Here is a 14568-nt window from a genome sequence, read left to right on the forward strand (position 1 = left end):
CTGAGGGTAAAGATGGAGTTTTTAATAAATGTTGCAGGTACCACTAGGTAGCCATTTGGGAAAAGATAAAATCATATCTCACACCATGTATGGAACAAACTCCACATGGATGAGGGATCTAAATGCAAAGGAAAAAAAATGAAGCTATACAAGTACTGTAGGGAAACATGGGTGACTGCCTCATTAACTTTAGTACAGGAAAAGGCTTTCAAAATAAAGACTCAGAATGCAGAGGCAATAAAGGATTGTTCATTTGAATACATCAAAATTTTTAAATTTTTTCATGGCAAAAAAAGAAAACCATCATAAACAAAGACAAATGATAACCTGCGAGAAAATATTTGCAATATATTCCACAGGCAAGAGATCAATACCTCCAATGTATAAAGAACTTTTAAAAGTTGAGACAAGGGACAAAAACCCAATAAACAGACAATTCACAAAAACAAGGTATATAAATGGCCCTCAAACATGTGAGAAAATGTTCAAGTTTACTCATAATTAAAGAAATGCAAATTAAAGCAAGACTGAGATACCATTTCTTGCCTATCAGATTGGCAAAAATTAAAAAGCAAGTACATATTCTGCTGGGGAGACTTTGGGAAAACAGGCACTCTCAAATTAGTACAACCTTTCTGAAGGGAAATGTGGCAATACCTAACAAAACTACAAGGCATGTGCCTTTGACCTAGCAATCCCACTTCTAGAATTCTACCCTGAAGGTATACCTCCAACAGCACAAAAATGTAAAAGCACAAGGTTATTCATTGAAGGACTATTTGTAACAGCAAAATATTGGAAATAACCTAAGTACCTGTGGTAGGTAGAATAATGCCTCCCCCCAAGAGAAGTCCATGTCCTAATCCCCAGAATCCATGAATATATTATATTACATGGCAAAAGGGACTATGCAGATATGATTAGTTAAAGAATTTGAGATGCAGAGATTAGCCTGGATTATCCAGGTAGGCCCAATGTAATCGCAAGGCTCCTCATAAGTGAAAGATAGAGGCAAGAGAGTCAGAGTTAGAGAGAGATGAAGATGCTACACTTCTGGCTTAAAGAGTGAGGAAGGAGACATGAGCCAAGAAATTCGGACAGCCTCTAGAAACTGGAAAAGGCAAGGAGAGGGATTCTCCCCTAGACCCTCCAGAAGGAATGCAGCCCTGCTGACAGCTTGACTTTCTTCCAGTGAGACTCATTTCAAACTTCTGGCTTCCAGAAATGTAAGATAATTATTTTGTGTTGTGATAATTTGTCATAGCAATAGGAAACTAATACAGTGCCCATACATCATTTGAATAAATGATATATTCACACAATGGAGCATTATGTAACTTAAAAAATGAGGAAGAGCTCTATGAACTGATTGGAATGATTTCCAAGATATACAGTTAAATGAAAAAAGCAAGGTACAAAAGGGTACAATGGTACACTACCCTTCATGTAAGAAAGAAGGGGACATAAGAAAATAAACGTGTATCTGTTTATGGTACAAAAGATATGCAGGAAGGATAAACCGAAGACTAGAGAGATCAGACACTTACAGAGACAGCATGGGAAATGGTATATAAAAAGAAGAATAGGAATAGGTTAGCAAGGATGAGGAGGGAGGGATGCTTCTTGGAGTGTATCTTTTTGTATAGCTTTAATGATTAGAACATAGTTTTGTTTCATATACTCCCCTACCCTGTAACTAAACTCAAACAGGATGTAGAGAGAATACAAAGTATAACTGTATTGCAAATGAAATTACCACCCTGAAGTAGCCCAGGAAGAACTACCCTAATTTATAGGAAAACAGTATTTTGAATTGATAGTGTAAAAGGAAAAAGAACATACAAATAATGTATGCTGGTTAGTATATATTGGCAATCCTGTAACTGTTTCTTGTTTCTACTAGGATTGAAGTGAATATTTTGTAGAAAATGAGAGCCAGGTTTTTCACTGTCTGAGAAAGAACTTAAAAATAAAGAAAAAGGAAAGGCCAGAATGAAACATTATAATGCACTGGAATTAGAGGTATCAGTATGAACTCATGGTTTATAGTATGAAATACTTCTATGTATAAGTCTGTGTATATACATGGGTTAGTATATAAGTACATGTCTTTGCTGAAAGGATCTAGGAACAGTGGCCATAGCAATAAGCACCCTTAGAGCCCAGATCTTGATTTCTAAATACAATTCTCTAATTAAAAAACTAGGACTCCTTGAATGAGTGATTAATTCCAGGCCTGGGCAATATATATGAAATAACTTATGATACAGAAAATGAGCAAAAAAGGATGGGATACGTCAAAGGGACATAGGGAACCAACTGGAAGGAATTCCCAATAGCCAAAACAACTTAGGCCATAAAATAAATAATGATGGTACTAAATTATAACCCACAGAATAATAGGCCCATGTGTCCATATTGATATAAATAACTGAATAAATAAATACTTGGAGAACAGACAGCTGTTCCAATGAACAAATATAAATGGAATGAAGGAAATACAAAAATTACCATTAGGCAAAAATTACCACAGTAATAATTGTTCCATATAAGATCCCACCAATGGATGCTAAAATCAGTGGGCAAAAGTTTAATGAGAATCAAGATATTAACAGAGTCTCAACATATCTCCTCAAAGATATTTATCAATAATAAAAATAGTAACTTTACAGTAGAGAAACCTGGTGGACACCACCTTAACCAAGTGACCAAGGTTAACATCACTAGTAATAAGTTATACCAACAGTATCCTCTGGTATGATGTAATGAGAGAGAGACATAACAGCATCCTGTGGTTTAAGAATAATATGTAAAAAATGCACAACCTCAATCTAGTCATGAGAAAACATTGGAAAAACCCAAAGTGAGAGAAATTATACTAAATAACCAGTACTTATCATGAAAGCCAAGGAAAGAATGAGGAACTGTCACAGACCAAAGGAGACTAAGAAGAAACAACAGTTTAATGCAATGTGAGATCTTGGATCCCTGGAACAAAAAAAGGAATATTAGGAGAAAAACTGGTGAAATTTCAGAAAGATCAGTAATTTAGTTAACAGTATTGTACTGATGTTAATTTCCTGGTTTTGATCATTACTATAATTTTGTAAATTGTTAATATTAAAGCTAAACAAAGGGTATATGTGAACTCTCTACTAGTTTAGCAACTTTTCTGCAAATATAAAATTATTTCAAACTAAAACATTTCTTAAAATCTGGATTCACTATTATTCTGCATTTTAGTAAATTTATTCAAGAATAATGACACTTAAGCTTGTTCCCTTTTATTAATTATATATTAAGGATGTTTATGGGGCTATTTTTTCTCTCTAAAATCCTTCTCCCCCTGCTGCCCTATATTGTCAGTTATCTTAAGGAAGAAAATGAAGTAGAAACAAGGCACATATGAGAAGTCTAAAGATTTTAACAGCAAGCCTACTTTACATTCTTTTCAAAATAAGATGAAGTGAGTGTGTGTGTACACATTATGTACATATTATGAAGATTTATAGAGGAAAGTGAAGATAATTATTAAAACCATAGGATCATTTTTAATTAATAGTTTTGGGCCCAAAACTCTTATATACTAGGCATTCAGTAAATGCTCAAAGTTAATGAATAAGTAAAGTAACCCTCCATCCCCTGCTTGCTCAAGCAATGAAGAACTAAAAATAAATTAAAATTGACTCTGATTAGATTTATGAAAATAGAATTGTAGCTGAGGGAGGAAACTAAAAGGAAAAGCTTTCTGATCATCTATAACTGGATTTATTGATCGCATTTAAGTTTGTGAACAAACTTAAAACCAATGTCCCCCTTGGAGAATTGAGTGTGGGAAGGGTCCTGGACCAACTTGTCAGCATGGAAGGGCTAGGCAGCAAAGGTTCAACTTGGGGGTTTGACCTATTACCAATGACTTTTATTAATTATTTTACTTTCATTTCCTACCATTTCTCAACATAGACAATATACAGGAAATTTTAGTGTTTCTATTAACTCCTCTAAGTGATTCCAGACATATTAATTAATATCTTGTCCCACACTTAAAGAGACTTACTTAACATTTTTAGAAGTCTCTTTAAAAGTCAGGAAATTCATTAAGTATATTCTTTGCATTTAGACCCAATCCTTCATAATATAGTTAAATTAACTTATTTCCATTCGTTCCAACTTTGGTAAAGAAAGACACTGGCAGGTTACTACCATCTTGAAGTTCAGGCACTTGAAGGCCACTAACAAGTCAAGATGCTCATTTCAGAGGGCCTGGACCCAGGTGAACAGCTTCTTCATCTGCGTAACAGACTTACTATGTGATTCCTAATCTTTACTGTGCAATGTCTAACTTCACTTTCATAAAGAATGAACATCGTACTGAGATAACTGGGTATTCACATTCAAAAAAATGAAAATGGACCCTTACTTCACTTCATATACAAAAATGAACTCAAAGTAGATCAAAAACTTAAATATAAAAGCTGAAACCATAAAACTCTTAGAATAAAACATAGGTACAATCTTAATGATCCTGGATTTGGCAACACTTTCTCAGATATGATACCAAAAGCACAAGCAACAAAAGAAAAAATAATTGGACTTCATAGAAATTAAAAACTCGCATGCATCAAGGACACTGTCAAGAGAGAAAAAGACAACTCACAGAATGGGAGAAAATATTTGCAAATCTTATATCTGATAAGGATCTAGTATCCAAAATATATAAGGAACTCTTACAACTCAACAAGGAAAAGACAAACAACCCAATTTAGAAATGAGCAAAGGACTAGAAGAGATATTTCTCCAAAGAAGATATGCAAATGGCCAAAAAGCACATGAAAAATGTTTAATGTTATTATTAGTCTATGGAAATTCAAACCAAAACTACAATAAGATACCACTGTAAACCCACTTAGAATGGCTAGAATTTAAAAACAAACAAAAAATGAAAATAACATGATTGGTGAGAATGTTGGAGAAATGGTAACCCTCATACATTGCTGTAGGAATGTAAAATGGTAAAGCCACTGTGGGAAACATTTAGTGGTTCCTGAATAAATGAAACATAAAATTATCATATGATCTAGCAATTCTACTCCTAGGTATATATACTCAAAAAGAATTGAAAAGCAAGTGTTCAAACAAAAACCTGTACAAGAATTCCCATAGCAGCACTATTCCCAAAGTGGGAAATAGCCCAAAGTGGAAACAATCTTAATGTTCTTAAACCGATGAATGGATAAAGAAAATGTTGTATAGTAATACAATGGAATATTATTTACCTATAAATGGGAATGAAATACTGATTCATTCTACAACACAGATGGACTTTGGAAAGATTATGCTAATTGAAATAAGCCAGACACAAAAGACCACATATTGTATGATTCCATTTGTATGAAATGTCCAGAGCAGGCAAATCCATACAGACAGAAAGCAGATTAGTGGTTGCCAGGGTCTGAGAGGAGGGGGAATGAGGAGTGATTGCTTAATGGGTATGGGGTTTCCTTTTGGGGTGATGGAAATGCTATGGAATTAAATAGTGGTGATGGTTGCACAACACTGTAAATGTACTAAATGTCACTGAATTGCACACTTTAAAAACGTGAATTTTATATTATGTGTATTTTACCACAATTTAAAAAAAAAAGAATCTCAGAAGAGGGAGGCTAAGAGCAGGTAACCAGGATGGGGACATGGGCAGAAATGAGTTTCAGAGGGGTAAGCTGAAGACAGTTGTGAATCCAGGCACAAGAATTAAGCTGTTGTAGCCTTCCTTGTAGCTCCCACTGTAGGTGAACTTGTGTTGATCATGCTGCCTTTTTTTCCAAGGCACTTCCTAGTTAAGTCTCCTGACACTTCTAGTTCTTGAGCCAACTCCCACTTGGTCATCTTTTTGCTATAGATGGAGTTAGCTGCTTTCCTCTCCTCTTCACCACCTACTCTACATTTTGGGTTCCTTGTCGCCACAAGGCTCTATACAAAGCAAACACTGTACTTTCTTGCTTTCCTCAGAACATCAAGCCCTTTTTATTCTAAGATGTTGGTACAGCTTTCACCTCAAAAAAACAGATGGGAGGGCACAAGAATTATAGATGTTGGGAGTTATAGGGGTTTAAGCAATTTCAAGTTCTCATAAGTTATTTGCTGTTTTACTTTTTAAATGAAAAAGCATTTATTGAGTCTACACTATATTTTATGTTGTAAAAATAACCCTAACATATACAGCTGTATAGACAAATTACTACCATCTTAGTGGCTTGAAACAACACAGATTATTATCTTGTACTTCTGAACATTGGAAGTCCAACACAGGTCTGAATGGGCTAAAATCAAGATGTCTGCAGGGCTGTGTTCCTTTCTGGAGAGTCTAGGGGAGAATCTGTTTCCTAGCATTTTCCAGCTTCTAGAGGCCACCTGCGTTCCTTGGTTGGGGGTGCCTTCCTCCATCTTCAAAGCCAGCAACATCACATCTCTCTGACTCTTTTGTCTTTAACTCTCTACTTTAAGAATTCGTGTGTTTAGATTGGGTCCACATTGATAATCAAGGTTAATTTTCTCATCTCAAGGCCTGTTCCCTCAGTCACATCTGCAAAGTCTGTTTGCTATATAAGGTAATATATTCACAGGTTTCAGGGATTAGGGTGTGGACATCTTTAGGGGGTCATTATTCTACCTGCCACATTCATACCACAAACATCTGGTTATTTGCAGCATACCTCACCTTCTTCCCACCAAATAAGATGAGAAGTTCCTTGAATATAGAGCCCGCACCTTATACACGTCTGAATCCTGCTTAGCATGTAGCACATTATTTCATATATATTAAATAACTGTATTTTTGGTTTATAACTATACCTCATTTTCTTAACACCAAACACTACACAGACTTACAGGTCAAAGGCTGGCTCCTTCTCTAATTGCGGCGAGCGGGGGGCGCTCTTCGTTGTGGTGTGCGGGCCTCTTATTGTGGTGGCTTCTCTTGTTGCAGAGCACCGGCTCCAGGCGTGCGGGCTTCAGCAGTTGTGGCATGTAGGCTCAGTAGTTGTGACTTGTGGGCTCCAGAACACAGGCTCAGTAGTTGTGGCGCACGGGCTTAGTTGCTCCGCGGCATGTGGGATCTTCCCAGTCCAGGGCTTGAACCCGTGTCCCCTGCATTGGCAGGCTGATTCTCAACCACTGCACCACCAGGGAAGTCCCTCATGTATTTTTTTTAAGTCATTAGTTTGTTGCCTGCTCATAGTGAACAATGAATAAACTGCCCTACTAATCTTTTTTTTTTTTTTTTTTTTTTTTGCGGTACGCGGGCCTCTCACTGTTGTGGCCTCTCCCGTTGCGGAGCACAGGCTCCCGACGCGCAGGCTCAGCGGCCATGGCTGCCCTACTAATCTTATACATGGACCATGACTGCTTTTCCTACAAAGCACTACAGCACAGCAAAAACCCATGGAATCTTCCCTCATTTTTTCTGCTTTATACTTACAGTTTCTATCCTATTTTATAACATCAAAATGCTTTCCTGGGGGCTTCCCTGGTGGCGCAGTGGTTGCGCGTCCGCCTGCCGATGCAGGGGAACCGGGTTCGCGCCCCGGTCTGGGAGGATCCCGCGTGCCGCGGAGCGGCTGGGCCCGTGAGCCATGGCCGCTGAGCCTGCGCGTCCGGAGCCTGTGCTCCGCAACGGGAGAGGCCACAACGGAGGGAGGCCCGCATACCACAAAAAAAAAAAAAAAATGCTTTTCTGGCCAGTTAGGTCATATAAAATTGGTTTAGGTGTGCCATCTAGTGGCATTTTTAAGGAAGTATTCATTTTTACCTGACTGATACTTGGCTTAATGAATACAGCCATCCATCCACCATCCTCAGTAACAGAGGCTAGACAGAGCAGTGAGAAACTGACTTTTGCTGATGATCTGAAAACATTATTATAGTAGTATGAATCCCCTCTAGCTCATCTGAAACCAACCTGTTAATAAAAAAGAAACCATTTTGGGCTTCCCTGGTGGCGCAGTGGTTGAGAGTCCGCCTGCCGATGCAGGGGACACGGGTTCGTGCCCCGGTCTGGGAAGATCCTACATGCCGCGGAGCGGCTAGACCCGTGAGCCATGGCCGCTGAGCCTGTGCGTCCGGAGCCTGTGCCCTGCAACGGGCGAGGCCACAACAGTGAGAGGCCCACGTACTGCAAAAAAAAAAAAAAAAAAAAAAAATTTTGATTTGAAGCCTTTTATAAATTTTTATTAACCAGACTCCAGTGATTGATTTAATTTCATGATTAACTTACCTATATTGAAAACTTATTTGGGTTTATCTCCAATGTATGCTATATTAAATCACTGCCAATCACCAATTACAATTATGTAGCAAAAGGAAAGGGCAAAGGTTCTCAACCCAGGCTGTGCATTATATAGTCCCCTGGAGAGCTTAAGGCAACTACATGTCCGGCCATGAAGAGATCTGATTGGTCTGGGGTGGGACCTGTACATTCAAAAGCCCCTCTGAATCGAATATACAGCCAGAGGCGGGAACCTGACCACTGATATAAGATGTAGCTGAATCTCTAATTCTGGTCCTTTCTTCTGAAAGATAAGCACCAATAATATGGAATTATCAAGCTATGATTTATCTCTTTTTACCAAAAAAGAAAAGTAGAACTTAAAAAAACCCACTGGGAAAAGGACTATAGTTATTAGGCTTCTTTTTAATAAATGTTTTGCTTTATTGCTTCTATTTATCCTTTTTAATTGAAGTGCCATCAAATAGGAAAAGAGCCAAAAGACATGCCATCACAGGCTAGAGATATTAGTAGGCCTGGTGTTTCAACTGAGGTTTTTTAAACCACCCCTTTGAAGAACTGACATGCCATCTCCCACCCCAGTGGCCCATTCCTTCCATTTTCAGAGTCATGCTTAGTTCTAGGAACTCTGGGACATTCCAGCCCAGCTTTAGCTGTTTGGGTTCATTCAGCATATAGGGAGGAACCCATATGTAGCTTCAGGGGTATTGTGATAACATAATTCTTCAATTTAGTGATGGGTTCATTGGTGTTCATTTTATTATGCTTCATAATTTATAAATATATTCTCTTGTATATATAAAATATTTCATGATATTTCATATATATATATATAAAAAGAATAGCTCTAAGCCTTAAAATGATGCTAGATGTTTAGTTTCTTTAAATGAGGAACATTCAAGGACCAGCCCAGTCTTCCAAAACTGCTACAGATGAGTATGTTTCTCCCTTGGCTTTCCCAGTTAGGATGAGAACTCAAGCAGCTTTAGGGTTGGAAGGCTGCTTCAACTGTATTGATCTATATTCTTTTTGTCATTCTTCCTTGAAATTAAAAGATAAATAACAAAATATATCTTGGTCAACAAGGAAAAACTAATCATCTTAACCAACACATGTGTTGGAAGAATCAATCTGCCATGGGCCCTAAGCATTCTTGCTTAGTAGGCCAAGGATGCAGGCCCTGACTACTCTTTGCCCAGGCCATTTGTCAGGGTTGCATTTGCAGTAAGCAACTTTGAGGGATGAAGTAACATCTCTTCCCAGTCAAAGAGCAGCCTTGCTCACCATTCATGACAAAAGTGATAGATTCTATAAGCTCACTGTTCCTCACCTATGTCATAAACCCAGGCATCCACCTAAGCATAGAACTAGGCCCACCTCCATCACCTCCACGGGACTTGGAGTGCGTAGAAAACTGGCAGCAACACCATGCTTATGCTCCTTGTTGTGCTGTGAGTAACAAAATCTTCTACCAGCATCTGTGAAACAGTAACAGGCTAACTTGTTAATTTGCAAGTAGGGTAAAATCCCAGACCCTTCATGCGGCCTGCCAATTTGGGTGACAAGGATAAGATGCTGATAGAGATGGCATTCTGGAAGAGGGCCCTTGTTGGTCAGGTTAGAGGATATCAGAAGGCTCCCTAAGATCTGGAAGTAAATGCTTTTGCATAGGTGGTGGTGGTGAAAGTAGGAGGGTAGAGTGAAGATCTCTCACTATCTTATGTGTTAAACGAGGCTGAGAAACAAAAGGTAGGGTCCAAACAAGACTCCCAGATGGTGCTTTGGTCGTGGCACATTCTCCTCTGGAGTGGGAGAAGGAAAGGATGTTTTCATGACATCAATGGGGCAGCAAGCCCCACACCCCAGCCAAAAGTCATGCATGTGGCTATGTCTGATGGGTCAAGGTTCCCCAAAGCTGAAATAATGGTGTTAGCAATGAAGATATAGAACTTTGCATAGACTAAATACGTTAGAAATTTATTTGTTGAGTCCAGCGACGGGAGGCCCTTTGAAACAGAGTAAATTCAAACCCTTGCTGACTGGCACCGAGCTGCTCTTTCCCTCCTCCACTCCTCCAACTTGAGCTGCTTTAGGGAAGAAGGCTGAGTGTGCCAGGGAATTTCAGGGAGGGGAGAGGAGGAACTCAATGTTTATAGCTTTGTTGGATGTGGGCACCCATGTCTACTTGGTCCCATGCAGGCAGGATGTGCTAAGTGCCAGGGTGGCCCAAAGTGCTGTGGATACAGGGAAGAGCAGTGGCACCAGTGTTGGCTAAAAGAATGAAGCCCCTGAGCCCCAAAGCTCTCCAGAGGCCAGGGGAGCCCGGGGGAAGAAGTAATACCAATTCTGGGATGAGAAACCAAAGGGCAAATACACATTTGTCTTCTCTATCTCCCCCAGCTGAGAAACAGCCTAATCTCCTGAAACTATCATGATAACCCCTGAAGTACCTATGTTAATATCTTTGATCTGTGTTCCCATAGAGCAAAATTCAACTGATAGAGTTTGAGCAGTTTGCAGTGAGAAAGGGAAGTTAAAGAACATTCAGCTGATTCAACGTACTACAGTTGTGTCCCCTGAATATAAATATATAATATATTCTGTATTACTTGCTTTTACTGTAAACATTCATAGTGATGAGAGGACATTCTCCCATTCAGGGATTCTCTTACCCCTTCCAAGTGGCCCAACAGAAACAATATAGAACCCCAGGGCGAAAAAAAGAAAATCACAACCATCTCCAGAGGCCATTGCCCAGTACAGCAGCGCCACACGCTGGACACAGGCACCAGATACATCCTGTATTAGTTTTCTGGGGCTGCCATAACTAAGTACCACAAACTGGGTGGCTTAAGCAACAGAAATATATTGTCTCAGTTTTGGAGGCTGGAAGTCCAAAGTTAGGGTGTCAGCAGGGTTGGTTGCTTGTGAGGGCTGTGAAGGAAGGCTCTGTTTCAGGACTCTCTTCCTGGCTTGTAGATGGTGTCTTCATAGTCACATGACATTCTCCCAGTATGCATGTCTCTGTGTCCAAATTTTTTAAGGACACAAGTCGTATTGGATTAAGGCCCATCCTAATGACCTCATTTTAACTTGATTACCTCTGTAGAGACTCTATCTCCAAATAAGGTCACATTCTGAGGTAGTGGGGGTTTGGACTTTAAATATGAATTGGGGGGGAGGATGGGACACAAACCCATAACAGACCCCTTTCAAAATGGGGAGGCAGTTATTGGCCTATTACTGAGCTCCTGTTAAAAATGAACACCTAACCCCTGGAGAATTTGTGACTCAGGCCTGACATCCCCATTTTTGGGTGGGTCAACTAGGAAATGACAACTACAAGGAAAGCACCCATTTGCTGGTCAAATGAAAATAATGTATTTGAGGATGTGCGTAGACTGGCCCTGGTGTCATCTCAGTTTTGCATAAAGGAGTAGTAGCCACCCTTTGGTGAAAACTTTATCCCCGACTCTGCCACCTGAAGCAAACCTACTGGCTCAAAAGGCCCTTGGATTCACAGAGACTGTCCTAAATTCCTGGGCCTGGTTCACCTTTGGTTCAGCTAAGCTGAAAACAAATGGTGCTGATAGTGTTCCGGCCAGTTTGACCCTCAGCACCAGCTATAATGGTCGCTGGGATCAGTGGACAGAAGTCAAGGCTGTTCTCAAAGCTCTGGTCAATTGCACTGAGGGGGCAATCTGCCATGGTCCCTGAAGGTCCCCCCACATTCTGGGTAAGCCAAGAATGCAAGGCCCAGACTGCTGTTTATTCAGGCCATTTCTTGAGGTTGTGTTTGCAGGGAACAACCTTGAGGAAGGAGTTAAAGTTCTCCCCACCTCAACTCCACCAGCTCCTCATTAACTAGAAAAGCAGCAGATTCCCCAAGTTCAAGGGTGCCACAACCCACTGAGTGCACAGCACCCATGTGAACCCATCTTTGTCACCTCTGTGAGACTTGAGAGGCATGGGGAATTGACACGAACCTCATGCTTATGCTCTTGCTGTGCTGTGAGTAACAAAGTCCTCTGTCTGATGTAGGTGTCTCCTGTGTTCTGCCAGCATCCATGGGATAGTAATAAGCTAATCTCTTAGCTTGCAAGTAGGGTAAAATCCCAAACCCTTCACAGACCCTGACTTCTGACATAAAAGTAAAAGCCCTGTAGTTTCCAGAGGTCTTGGACAAGGACTCTCTGAGTATGTGACATACTTTGCTGGTTCATAAACCTAATGTTTGGTCTCCTCTAGGTCACTTTGTTCTGTTAAACAATTCAATTGCCTATTCTTTCAACAGTTCCATTCCCCCTAAGAGATCTTTATCCTGCACAAGACAGTCTTATCACTCTTTAAAAGCAATAATAACAGCAACAACTAATGCTTATAGAGTGAGAGATATTGTTCAAAAGACCTGAGGCATTGTTCTACACACTCTCTGTATACTGTCATCTTTACTCCTCATAGCAACCCTCTGAGGGTGATACTATAACCTCCAGTTTACAGGTTAGGAGACTGAAGCACAAGCCACACAGTTAGTCAGGAGGTGGAACTAGGATTCAAACCCAGGCTGCCTGGCTTTGATCCTCACTTTTAACCACTAACTATATGTCTCACAATAGGACCGTCTACTCCCAGGGCCATAATGAACCACAGAGGCCTAGATATCTTTGTTAGACGTCTTAGGAAAATAATTTCAGTCAAACTTTTAATACTTGATTGATGTACAACATTTTAAAATACCTTTTGATAACCTATATTAGGCATTTAGACAATCTTCTACTTTGCTTTGATCTTTTTATCCAGCCACTGTATAAATCCAATGTCGAATGTTCACACTGTATTAAAATTTCCTATTGCTGCTATAGCAAGTTATCACACTTAGTGGCTTAAAACAACAAAAATTGATAACCTTACAGTTCTGGAGGACAGAAGTCCGGAATGGACTGGAGGGACTGCATTCCCTCTGGAGGCTCTAGGGGAGAATCTGTATCCTTCCCTTTTCCAGTTTCTAGAGGTTGCCTGAATCTTTTGGCTCATGGCCCTTTTACTCCATCTTCAAAGTCATCAGCATAGCATCTTCAAATCTCTCTCTCTGACTCTGACCCTCTTGCCTCCCTCTTTCCCTTATAAGGACCCTTATGATTACACTGGGCCCATCCAGATAAACCAGGATAATCCAGGGTCTCCCCCAATTCAAACTCCTCAGCTTAATCACATTGTAAAGTCCCTTTTGCCATGTAAGGTAACATATTCACAGGGATCAGGATGCAGATGTCTTTTTGGCAGGGTGGGGGAGGGGCATTATTCTACCATACACTCTAAGCAGTTATCTCTTCCTGCAGTATGGAAATTTTTACATTAGATATCTAGATTAGAGATTTAAACAAGCCCATTCACCAGATAATTAGTAGTCCATTTCATCTTGGCTTTGAGGGTAGAGCACCGAGGGCATTTTACCTTTTGGGAGGTTAAGGAGAACACAGTGCTGGAGCACATGTGACAGAAACTTTAACCACTATAACAACATAAAAGTTTAATTATCTAAAAATGTATCTGAAGGACTTCCCTGGTGACACAGTGGTTAAGAAACGGCCTGCCAACGCAGGGAACTCGGGTTCAAGCCCTGGTCCAGGAATATCCCACATGCCGCGGAGCAACTAAACCTATGCGCCACAACTACTGAGCCTGTGCTCTAGAGCCCGTGAGCCACAACTACTGAGCCCACGTGCCACAACTACTGAAGCCCATGCTCCTAGAGCCGGTGCTCTGCAATGAAGACTAGCCCCCGCTCTCTGCAACTAGAAAAAGCCCATGTGCAGCAACAAAGGCCCAATGCTGCCAAAAATAAGTAAAAATTTTTTTTAATTAAAAAAATTAAAATGTACCTGAAGTCGGGCATTCATAAGCATGAACTCCTGCTGGCTTTTCATGTTCTCATTCATAGATTTTGAAAATATAAACCCCATCTTGACCTAAAATGTAAAAAAGCAAAGTTTAAAACAATATATTCTACATGCATCCTCATATGCTCTGTTTTCAGGCTACCATGAGCTTAAGACAAAGTAAAAAAAAGAAAATTTTCTGACCTGGGAACACAGTATGGACACTAGTCTTTGCTCCTAACTAGCTGTCTGATCTTGAACAAACTTAACCAGTCTGGCCATCATTTACTTACATAAGAACAGCTGATTGAACTGGATGATTTCCAAAATCTTTTCCTGCTCTATAGCTTCATGTTTCCTGATTTTTCTTCCCACTGTATATCTTGAAGAACTGAGCACTTAAAA

The 14568-nt window shown here is 40.0% G+C and overlaps 1 protein-coding gene across 7 annotated transcripts in view; it reads right to left on the reverse strand.

Annotated features, from left to right (window-relative positions):
* The window catches only part of PLGRKT (plasminogen receptor with a C-terminal lysine), a 51628-nt gene that overhangs the window by 32627 nt on the left and 4433 nt on the right, over nt 1-14568 (reverse strand). For 5 of the 7 annotated variants that reach the window (XM_028493956.2, XM_055087206.1, XM_028493959.2 and 2 more), the window contains one exon: nt 14167-14253. In XM_028493956.2, the coding sequence (XP_028349757.1) occupies nt 14167-14247 (81 nt within the window). In that variant the 5' untranslated portion in view covers nt 14248-14253. Of the gene's footprint in view, nt 1-9661; nt 9763-14166; nt 14254-14456; nt 14562-14568 lie in introns of those variants that run through there. The other 2 variants (XM_028493958.2, XM_028493960.2) reach the window with 2 other exon arrangements.

This window comes from Physeter macrocephalus, chromosome 9 (assembly GCF_002837175.3).
Source record: "Physeter macrocephalus isolate SW-GA chromosome 9, ASM283717v5, whole genome shotgun sequence".
Taxonomy (NCBI): Eukaryota; Metazoa; Chordata; class Mammalia; order Artiodactyla; family Physeteridae; genus Physeter; species Physeter macrocephalus.